At 36.9% G+C, this 12,484-nt stretch overlaps 1 protein-coding gene across 1 annotated transcript in view; it reads right to left on the bottom strand.

Annotated features, from left to right (window-relative positions):
• Positions 1–1,090: 1,090 nt before the first annotated feature.
• LOC135197638 (protein kibra-like) overlaps positions 1,091–12,484 on the bottom strand; it is an 85,619-nt gene continuing 74,225 nt past the window's right edge. The window contains exons 2-3 of the mRNA XM_064224656.1: positions 2,774–2,893; positions 1,091–1,301 (exon numbers count right to left, since the gene is read on the bottom strand). Coding sequence (XP_064080726.1) covers positions 1,091–1,301; positions 2,774–2,893 — 331 coding nt within the window. The remainder of the gene's footprint in view (positions 1,302–2,773; positions 2,894–12,484) is intronic.

Raw genomic sequence — 12,484 nt, 5'->3', positions numbered from 1 at the left:
AAGACCAAAAATGAGATGGCTACAAAACATAGAGAGAGGAGTAGAGAGGAGAGGCTCTAGTTTGCGGGATGTTGATGAGATGAGGCTCTATGATGATCGCCAAGAATGGAGACTGTTCCTGAAGCAGGACGACTGACAGGCCTGGAGGCCTACCTGGCGTTTGGTGAGAAAGAAATATACACACACTATATATATATAGTCTTGGGTATGTAATTGTTTATACGATTATGACTACATGGGCATTACCTACGTATATCTATATACATCTCTTAAAATCAATTCTATTAGTACTGCAGTTTTCTATATATCTGCTTCATCCCACCCGCCCTAACCCCTTCCCAACCTGTCTTATATTCCCCCATTTTTTCTATTTCCCGTAAAATGATTCTTTTACCGACTCTCACTGACGCTACGGCATTTGAAAGAGGATTGGGAGATCAACTCAGCCGTGAAAACCTAATCAATCTCATTACAGAGGATCCTCGGATTGATGAGTGTTGAGTTGATAGGTTCTTGGGGGCTTGGTGGTGTCCTGTCAGCTTTGCAAGACACCCTCTCTCTCTCTCTCTCTCTCTCTCTCTCTCTCTCTTTCTCAAATGCAATTGCATTTTTTTGCTCTCTCTCTCTAATGCATTTGGTTTGCTGCTCTCTCTCTCTCTCAATCCAAATGTAGGAGTTACTTTCTTCTCTACCCAAATGCAGCGTCTTCTCTCTCTCTCTCTCTCTCTCTCTCTCTCTCTCTCTCTCTTATGCAGTTTAGTGCTTTCTCCCTTTCTCTCTCAAATGCAGTCTTTTCATCTCTCTTTCTCAATTCATATGTAGAAGTTAGTTTCTTCTCTACCCAAATGCAGCGTCTTCTCTCTCTCTCTCTCTCTCTCTCTCTCTCTCTCTCTCTCTCTCTGTCCATGCACAAGGACGCAAAAAATTTATATACTAGCGTGCAAAAGCGGGTAATGATAATACAAGTATATTTACGTATCTTGCTGTAAACGAATTAAAACAAAACAAAAAATAAGTGACAAGACAACAAAGCATTAGGCAACTGGACCAACAAGAAATTAGTTCTATTAAGGTCAGAGCTACGTAGAACTCACCCCTGCCCCTGCCCCTTCCCCTTCTCCACCTCCCCTCTCCCTCCCCCTCCAGCCTCCCGTTTCTCCTCACCTTCCTCCTCCTTCCTCTTCTCTACCTCTCCTTTACCATGATCCATACCTCTCCCGCCCATTTCCCCTTCCCCTCCCCCTCCCCCAGAGAAATTAAGGTAGGGGGTAACAGGGGCGACTGAGCTAATTCGCACTGCACTGAGACAAATGAATCGCGCCAAGCGTAAAATGTTACGTACGAAAAACCAGGACGACTGACTAATTTAGTCGTTAAAAAAAACATAATGAAAAATAGCCACTCAAATGATCTTATTGGCTAATTAGCCACGATACGAGAGAGAGAGAGAGAGAAAGAGAGAGAGAGAGAGAGACGTGAAATGTCTGATTTTGTCTAAATCCGATTTCTAAAGTATTTTCCCGTCAGTTGCGCGAAAATTTTTATTTCGCGAACGACGCTGAAATGGATTATTCGCGTATAGCCTCGACGGCCGAGAGAGAGAGAGAGAGAGAGAGAGAGAGAGAGAGAGAGAGTGGAGAGAGAGAGAGAGAGAAGCTTTTACATCGGAGTTAAAATCAAAGAGAGAGAGAGAGGAGAGAGACAGATTTCACATTAGGTGCTAAAATGGTACTCGTATCAAAGCGAGAGAGAGAGAGAGAGAGAGAGAGAGAGAGATTTTTACCAAGATCCACAGAGAGAGGGGGAGAGAATTTTACCGAGGTACTCATAACAAAGCGAGAGAGAGGAGAGAGAGAGAGAGAGAGAGAGAGAGAGAGAGAGAGAGACGAAACTACTACAGAATCGCAGAAACGTATTCCAATGCAACATCATTTCTCATCGAAGCATCTAAACACTTCTTTGTCAACGCGAGAGTAATAATTTCGGGTTTGGCAAAGTTGACAAACACAAAAGTTTATATCCAGGCCTTAGTTTGCAATCATTTATGTATTCCTGTGTTTTGAAATATTCAAAACAGTCGCTGCTCGACTGTTTCCCAGTGAAAGGGAAGTACGTTGGTATGTCCATAAAATATACATCCGGGCGAATGACGAATATTGTCAATGGTAAAAGGAATGTATTTAAAATGTATATGTATGTATGCATGTATTATGTATGTATGCATGTATATTTATTTATTTATGGTAGGCATATATTCATGTATATCATTATATATATATATATATATATATATATATATATATATATGTATATATATATATATATATATATATGTGTGTGTGTGTGTGTGTGTGTGTGTGTGTGTGTGTCTGTGTATAGAGGCTGACGGGGTGGCAAGCGAACGTCTCGGGGTAATAATTTCTAATGAGAGAGAGAGAGAGAGAGAGAGAGAGAGAGAGAGAGAGAGAGAGAGAGAGAGAGAGAGAAATAAATGATTTTACTCTGGTACTCATAACAGAGAGAGAGAAATAAAGTATCCATATCACATCCGAGAGAGAGAGAGAGAGAGAGAGAGAGAGAGAGAGAAGAGAGAGAGATAAATAATTTTACTCTGGTACTCATAACAGAGGGAGAAAAATAAGGTATCCATATCACATCTAAGAGAGAGAGAGAGAGAGAGAGAGAGAGAGAGAGAGAGAGAGAGAGGTGGAGAATTTCCTCATGCCACGCCCCCCTCTAAACAATAAATCAACGCCTCCCCAAATACACTTACTTTATAAAATAGGGCTTTCCCTCCTTGTCCGTGGCGGCCTCCCACCCGTAAGGGAGGGCGTCGCCCCCCGCCTCCCAGTTCTCCAAAGGGGGCAGCCATGATGACGTCTGGCTCGCATGGCTGAAAAAAAGAGAGAAAAAGAGGAATTAATAAAAAGATTATTCACGTTCATCTTCTAGGACGTAATATGTTAGGAATTAATATAAGGATTTTAATTATTCAAGTTCGTCTTCTAGGACGTAATGACATGTTAATAAGGATTTGTTGATTTGGAAGGACATAATTACATGTTAATAAGGATTGTATAAATTGTAAACATAAAAATGAAAATAAAAATAGGATTTAATAGAGATTGATATTTATAAACTTTGAAATCAAAGGATAAAATTTAGATAAAAAAATAAGGATTTGTATATGTTGGAAAAAATAAAATAAAAATACTTAATAAAGATTGTTTATTTAGAAGGATATAATCATATGTTAGTAAGGTTTGTATAAATTGTGAATATAAAAATGAAAAGAAAATATGAATTAATAAAGATAATTCGTTAGTAAGGACATAAATGACAAACTTGAAATAATAAAACATTTGATATTATTCATTCTAAAAGACATAAAGATTACGTCAATAAATTGTAAACATAATATGTAATATAAAAATAATAGAGTCGCGTAGAATATTTATTTACGAAGAATAAAAAAAATGACAAAACTCATGAACGACAACAGCAGCGAAAATAAATAAACAACAATGAAGAACAACAACTGTGGCCAGAATATAAAAAATACGAAGAAAAACAACCATGGCCAGAGTATTAGAAAAACAACACTGAAGAAAAACAACCACAACAAGATTGTTAAAACCGGCATCGCTGAAGAACAACAACCACACTAAGAATATAAAAATACAACAAAATCATGCAAGAGTAATAACACCAAGAATATTGAAGTAAATAACAAATACTCTAAAGAAAAACAACACCAATCATAAAAAACACTGAACAGCAACAACCACAACCAGATAGAAGTAACAACAAAATAACAATAACAAGATTAAACCACACAAAAACCATCAAAAACAACTACAACAACAGTAACAACACCAAGAATATATCTATAACCCACAACAACAACAACAACCAAATAAGACCGTGACAGGTGATTGACGCGAAAGCGTCAGGGGGAGGAATATTTTCAGGTGGGCTTCTCCTCCTTCTCCTTCCCTCATTAGGGAAATCCGCCCCCCCTGCCCCTAATACCCCCCTAACCCCAACCCCCCTTCCTCCCATCCTTTGGATATTGGGAATCTGCTGCATTCACCTTCCTGTGATTTTCAGTTTTTTGTTTTTATTTCATCGATTTTTTTATTTATTTATTTTTTCCAAATGGAAGTTTTTTATATTTCATTTCTTTTCTTATTTAATCAAGCTCAAATTTATAATTTTCTTTTTTTTCTGTGTACTGAAAATGGGCAAAGAAAAGGGTTCTTTGGCGTTTCTTTAATTATATACACACATACATACATACTATATATGCAAACACACACATCTAGATACAACATACACATAAATATTTAAGTAAGGATTGATATATATATCTATGTACATTCATAAACATGTCCAAAACCTTCTCTTATTAAACAAGTATTTCTATTTCGGCATTAATAATAATAATAATAATAAATAATAATATAATAATAATAATAATAATAATAATAATATAATAATAATAATAATAATAATAATAAAACATTGTTTAGCCTCGCTATGTTTCCTAACTTCCAATTCTTACTTGCAATAAAGTCAATTACAATAATAATAATAATAATAATAATAATAATAATAATAACAATGAACACACAAATGTATGTAAAAATATCCCCAGCGTTTCCCCAAATGTCAATTTCAAACGGCACTGACTGACACCGTGCCAAACAGCTGATGGAATATTGACACCGAAACTCGAGGAAACCGAGTTTCTGTTGGCACTGATTGGTGGAAATAAGATATTATAATATCGCGTAATGATATTCCCTTCCCCACCAAAGAAAGGAATTGAATTTGTGAATTCATTTGTCATAGGTCCAAAACGATAACATTAAATTATATCCGAAAATAGTGTGCTTTAACGAGACAGTGTTGCCAATGCAAAACTAAATCTTTGAAAAGAAAAAAAAATTGATAACTTAGCAGGGACCATAATTGTTTTAGTAGCTGAGGTATTGTCTCGTTCATCACCTCAGAGAGAGAGAGAGAGAGAGAGAGAGAGAGAGAGAGAGAGAGAGAGAGAGAGAGAAACTGGACTCTGAATCTAATGTAGAGAGAGACTCCTTACCTTCCCTTACAGAGAGAGAGAGAGAGAGAGAGAGCTCTGAACCCTGATCTAGAGAGAGAGAGAGAGAGAGAGAGAGAGAGAGCACTGAAACCCTGAATCTAGATAGATAAAAAGAGAGAGTTGGGGGCCACTTCACCCTGAATTTCGTGGAGAGAGAGAGAGAGAGAGAGAGAGAGAGAGAGAGAGAGCCCACTAAACCCCTGGATTCGGTTACCCCAAGGGTCTTTTAATGAAAATTTGGGTCCCTTTGGCAAACAATCCTTGTCAGTCGTTTATTAGTGAACACTGTTCCCCTCACTCACCAAGATTTAATAACGATTAAGACAATAATCCGTAATTAAAGAGGAAGAAGAAGAGGAGGAGGAGGAGGAGGAGGAGAGGGGTGAATGAAGGAAGGAAGGAAAGACGACTATAATGATCACCATTAACTCCGATATTGACGATAATGATACGAACGTCGACAATAAATGGTGCGATTAGGTGACGATAATGGCTGGGATGGAGACATATGCAACGAATAAGGCAACAGAGATTAATGCTGTTTCAATTAGTTACGTCGTTTATTTCGTCTGTTTTCTTTTCCCCAATTCCGTCTCCTTCGTCTACTCTCTCTCTCTCTCTCTCTCTCACTTGCTACCACTCCAAGTCTCGCATCCTACCCTCTTCAATCAGAGGTACTCCATTAACCGTCGACACGTCTTCCTCCTCTCCCTTCCCTCCCTCTTTCTCCCCCTCCCCTTCCCCCCCCTACCCTCCCAACAACCAACCCAAAACTCCTTGACTTAGTACTGGCACGGCCATTAACACTGGATGTTATTCTGCACACGGACACAAACAATTACAAGCCAAGAATAGGTTTGGATATCAGATGTACGTATGTTCTTCTCTCTCTCTCTCTCTCTCTCTCTCTCTCTCTCTCTCTGTCTTTCCACTGGCTATGCATACATGTAGAGTATATGTAGCTGTACACAGAAAAATATATATTCACTAAATGTACACAAACACACACACACATATACGTACATACATACATACATACATTAACAATATTATTCACTTTAAGAATTCACCTTTAAAGTAGGAAAACTTCACGGTGGAGAACAACTCCTACTTGAACAAGGCTTACACTTTGTGGGAGAACAACTTACACTTTGGAGGACGTCAGCTTACACTTTGGAGGAAAGGTACACATTGGAGCAGTACAACTCACACTTTGGAGGAGGTACACTTTGGAGAAGGACAACTTACACTTTGGAGGAGGACAAAATACACTTCGGAGGTTACCAAATCACACCTTAGAGGGAAGATAACTCACACTTTAGAGGGAGGACGACTTGATTTTTGACGAGGATCACTTACATTTACTCTTTAGAGGAGGACAACTCCCTCTCTAGGAGGACAACTTACACTTTAGACCCACACTTTGAAGGAGAACAACTCGCACTTTAGAGGAGAACAAGTTACACTCTAGAGGAAGACAACTTACACTTTGGAGGAGAACAACTCACAGTTTAGAGTGAAGGCAGCCTACACTTTAGAGGAGAACAGCTCGCACTTTAGAGGAGGACAACTCTCACTTTCAGAGGTGAACAACTCCCACTTTAGAGAAGAACAACTCGCACTTTACAAGGAGAACAATTTACACTGTCGAGAAGGATAACTCAGCACACTTACAGTAGGACAACTCATACTTTATAGAGTGAGGACAACTTACATTTTGGAGGAAAAAGGCGACACTGGCCTTATGAGGTTGAAGAAATTCTTTAGAGCGACAGACGTCATTGTATATATATACCTTCACTCGAACCGACGGAATTTCCAAGTCATATCTGAAGAAACTCTTTGTAGAGTTCCTAGCTCATTTTCTTTCTCGCAATGGCTTCTTGAATTTTGAATTATGTATTTTATATATTCTTTCACCTATGTGCTAACACTCTCTCACTGAATGTTCTCCAACACTACCTCATAGTCTTTCAACACTTTTACATTGTGATTTTCAGGTTATTGTCAATTATCTTTTGCTGTGTTTCTTTTCTTCATCTTTGTTTTGGTATTCACAAGAATTTCCCATTTATTTGAATATTTCTTTATTTTCTAAATATCGGACTGAAGATTTAAAAGTTACAGAACTGAAGGCTGCTTTGTATAAATATTTTTGTATGTATAATTCAAGAATAGCTAACTACGTGCGCATACACACACATACATACATACATAAATACAACATCGCGAAGGGAAAAATACCTATAAAGGTTTCACAGTAATATTAAAAAGATTAAGAAAAAATAATATTTTTAAACATTAAAGCATACAATCTACTTCCTAGATAATTATTATTATTATTATTATTATTATTATTATTATTATTATTATTATTATTATTATTCAGATGAACCATATACATATGAAACAAGCCCACAGGGGCCACTGACTCGAAATTCTGGAAGAATAACAGAAAATAACAGGAGATACAGAAAGTAGAGTTCCGTTATTAGAAAAAAAAATAAGAAAAACATAATAAACAGATAAAACTAAAAATGTAAATTATAAAAAAAAAAAAATTGCTTAAGGGTAACAATGCATTGCATCTTCGTTTGAACTTTTGAAGTTTCGATTGCAATACTATGACAATAAAATATACACATCTTGAAATTACGAATTAAATTACCTAACATCCAAGAAAGGAGAAACAGCAACCCACATGTCACTGAGAGGAGAAATAATATCGAACTGAAGAGAAATTCAGAAGTTGCACAGATATAAATTCTGCAATTGCAACTCAACCGGAACTGACGTTGGATAAATATGCCAATTTTTAACCCATACATGGCCCGACTTGCAATGGAGTTTTGGTAGGGGATGTTGGAGGTGGGCAGGAGGGAAGAGGAGGGGAGGTGTTGAGGAATGAAGTTTTGGTATTGGGGTAGGGGCTATGGAGGAGGGGATTTGGGAGGGAAGGGAAGGGAAATGGGAATACAGGATGGAGGATGTAGGAAGGGGAGGGTGGGGAGGGGAGGGGAGGGATGCCAGGGAAGGGGAGAGGGAATGGGGTTTTGATACGGAGATGAGAGGGATGGAGAGGGGGAAGAGGCTGGGTAAATGAGGAGAGGGTAAGGTGGGGAAAGAAGGGGAGGAGGAGGAGGAGGTGGGGAAGCAGTGTCCTGAATTCTCTCCTTTACCATAACTTGCTAATAAAGAAAAAATATCAAATATATATAAGGAGTAAGGTTCTTAGTCAACTCCATATTTTTGAAGAGAAGGCAAAACCTCGTCCGTGACTTCCATAAATAGGGAATTGCTGGTTTTGGGAGGAACTTTCGTCACTTGTTTAAAAAAAAGTCTAAAGTTTCCTTCTCTTCTTAAACGATTAATGTGATAATATCCATTTGAATCGTAAAATGATTTCAAACTGTATTCTGAGTTAGGGTCTAAACAATACACACATTTCTTAGTGTGTGGTTACTAAATTAAGGTCCAATTTTTTATACGAAATACTTTTCATGTTTCTTTTTTAAGATTTGATTTTAAGTGTCATCTTATCGGAGTAGCCAAAATACCGAGTAAAATAAAACGGAAATTGCTTTGCAAGATGACGAACGAATTCTGCTTGGTAATACTGTACTGGAAAAAAATTACTTTTACATACTAATACGGCATCTTATTCACTTTCATGATCATACCAAGTCACATCACTTTACTATAAAAGTAAAAAACGATTCACATCACTTATACAAAAAACAAATTACCTAGTCATTACAACAAATCTTCCCGCTCTGCCAACGTGGAATCAGATTAATTTGTTTCTGGTGATTGGAAATTTATTTCTCGATATAATTTGGCTCGGATCCCACAATAAGCTGTAGTAGGTCCCGTTGCTAGGTTCCTAGCCAAGTAAAAAAACTATCTAATCCTTCGGGCCAGCTCTCTAGGAGAGCTGTTATTCAGCTCAGTGGTCTGGTTAAACTAAGGTATACTTAAACTTTAACAACAAATCTTGATGCATTTAACAGGGACTTTTATTTAGTAAGTGGAAGCAGTTCAGCTCTGCTTTCGCAACAAACACGAAAAGAAATATCGTCCTTCGCTTCAATACCAAGAACAAACTAAAATCAACGTCAATATTACAAAATCACTTCAAAAATCTAGCAAAGAACACAACTACTTTAACCTCAGGAAACCCAATTCAGTTTATTTTCTCACAAGGAAGCAAATTCCCTTTACTTTTCAAAGTGACTTTCGACCTTACGCAAACTGACATTTGTACCACTCTCTCTCTCTCTCTCTCTCTCTCTCTCTCTCTCATCTCTCTCTCTCTCTCTCGTGTAACACTTGAAGTCGTGTCTACTTTGACAACTCAAACACCCGAGAGATAAGTGTAAATACACAGGACTTCTCTGGCCGACGTTAACTTTGCAAAATATTCCCCCAATTTCGTTTGGTCCACATCACCGAAGCAGGGAGCATATTTTAGCTTTAAATTCACAGAAAACGTGTCATGTTGTAGGAAATATACTGTATATATATATATATATATATATATATATAGATTATATATATACTATATATATATATATATATATATATATATCTATATATATATATCACTCAAAAAATCACCATAACGTGATTGGAAAATTTTTAAGTAATAAATTCCACACTTATGTAACATGGTGTATTAAAAAATTAAAAAGAATGTTAATACACATTTCTTACATTACATGAGTGTGGACTTTTATTAGCAATATATAGATATATATATATATAATATATATATATATATATATATATATATATAAATATAGTATAGATATATACACACACATTTATATGTACGTACACATACAGATTTATTTATTACAAATATACAATATATACAAAATAAAAGACTTTAAAACAAATGCCACCCAAGACAGTGTATAAACACACACACACACATACACACCAACACACACACACAGAGAGAGAGAGAGAGAGAGAGAGAGAGAGAGAGAGAGAAATCCCCTCCCCCCACAGTCCATCAATCATCCTAAGAGGGGTCTCCTTATGGGATAAACCTTCTCCATACACACACACACACAAACAAACTCCTATAGGACTTCCCCAGTCATACATCAATCACTCAGATCATTTCCTGAAAAATCAATCTTGACCCGAGATACGACCGCGATGACGTCGCAAACTTGAAGGTCAATCGGCCTGTTCTTTGTGCTTTCTTTGTTTCTTAGTAATCGCTTCCCAGATTGTGGAATGCTCTAAGATCCTACGTGTTTTAAGTTGCTTTTTATAGGTAGGTTTGTTTGCAGATAAAACAGGTCCACTGACATGAATTTACTTATGAGTTATTATTATTATTATTATTATTATTATTATTATTATTATTATTATTATTATTATTATTATTATTATTATTATTATTATATACTGGATGGGTGATGAACCCTATCCATATGGAACAAGCCCACGAAAGGGGTCATTAACTTGATATTCAAGCTTTCAAAGAATGTATTATTATTATTATTATTATTATTATTATTATTATTATTATTTATTATTATTATTATTATTATTTCAGAAAACGAACCTTATTCATATGGACCAAGCTAGCCACAGGGACTGAGTTGAAATTAGAGCCTTCCCAAAAATATTATGGCTTTCATATGGAAGAAGTAACAACGTTACATAAAAAAAAAATATTATCTCAACAGGCCCCGAACCAGGCAACAAAAATAAAAAAAAAATAAAAAGGATAAGTAAAACGTAGACAACAATAATAAAAAGTGGTTAATTAATGAAGGAATATTGCCAAAAATCAGTCGGTAAACTTTTTGTCTACCTTAAAAAGGACCCAATTTCTGACCAAATTACCAGAATATTCCGATTTTCACTAAAACAAATATATAAATTTTGGTCATTTCGATAAAATAATCAATACGCATGAATTTTTTCCTAGCTTTAATTTATATCACAAATAATAACCGTTGACAAATAATATCCAAGTGATGACAAATTCAAACAAAGTTACATAATAATTCACTAAGAATTGTTTGAAGTGACTGGACTCCAAATCCTTACAATAATTATACACTCAGTTCCTGCTGAATTATATAAATTCGTAATGAATTATTTAATCCCCTTTAATCTAATTATCCTTTTCTCTCTCTCTCGCTCTCTGTCCTAATCTAGGGAAGGATTATTTCAGATGAGAAGTCGCCCAGGAAACGAACCTGGAAATTCGCTCAGCAAAGGTGTGAGAAGTTGCTGAGCGAACAAAGGATCGAGCCTGGATAATTCGCTCAGCACACAAAGGCGTGAGGAGAAGTCGCTGAGCGAACAAAGGATCGAGCCTGGATAATTCGCTCAGCACACAAAGGCGTGAAGAGAAGTCGCTGAGCGAACAAAGGCTGAATAATTCGCTGAGCGAACAAAAGAGAGAGAGAGAGAGAGAGAGAGAGAGAGAGAGAGAGAGAGAGAGAGAGAGAGAATATATAAAAAAAACAAGTAATGGAAGAAAAAAATTACTTTCATTAAAAAAAAAAACTGAAAGGATAAAACTTAAGACACAGAGGCTTATATAGTCCCCTTTAGGCCTATGCTTAAAATATGTCTAAGTATGTAGGCCTAAATTCCTCGGACAAATTAAATTCCTGGTCCTACTGAATCCCCTAATCACGTCTTCTCCCTATGTCCGAAGGAAGGAATTACTGTAGATGGCATTGGTCGGGGTTAAGTATTTAACAAATATATATTTATATATATGTATATATGTGTGTGTACATATGAGTGTTAACAGTGTAGGCATACTGAAGACAGACGTTGTCTGTTACGAACAGACAGAATCCATTGATGATACAGGTTTCTTGCCTTGCGGGGCAGACGAGCATCGAGGGGCGGTCTGGTAATTCTCATGGAAGTGACATATTCGGCTGGGTACCGCCATTAGATAAATAGTAGTAGTAGTAACAGTAGCCAATATTATCAGTAATGGTATAGTGAGATGCGATATAGCAGGAATAGTATAGATCGTCGACAGTGAAAAATATAATAATAATAAAAGTCAGCCCATCAATTCGCAACAAAAGGAAAAGAAATAAAAATAAAAATAATAAAAAACTCCCACAACCAAAAGTGACAACTTGTACTTGAGAGAATTCTCCTTCAAGATTTTCGTGGAGGAAAAGGTTCCTCTTCCCCTTCCCCTTCCTCTCCAACTCCCCCTCCCTCTCCCCTACCCAAATCCTCTCCCCCCATCAAGGGGTCATATTCCCACTGGCCCCCTACCCGAATTCTTCTTTAACCCCTCCCCATACCCTCATCTTCTTCCAAACCACTGGCCGCTCCTTCCCCTTCCCCAAATACTCCTTAAACCCTTCCCCCAAC

This window comes from Macrobrachium nipponense, chromosome 21, assembly GCF_015104395.2.
Source record: "Macrobrachium nipponense isolate FS-2020 chromosome 21, ASM1510439v2, whole genome shotgun sequence".
In the NCBI taxonomy this organism is placed as follows: Eukaryota; Metazoa; Arthropoda; class Malacostraca; order Decapoda; family Palaemonidae; genus Macrobrachium; species Macrobrachium nipponense.
Note: the sequence above shows the minus strand (reverse complement) of the source record. Positions and strands in the feature narration are given on the sequence as shown.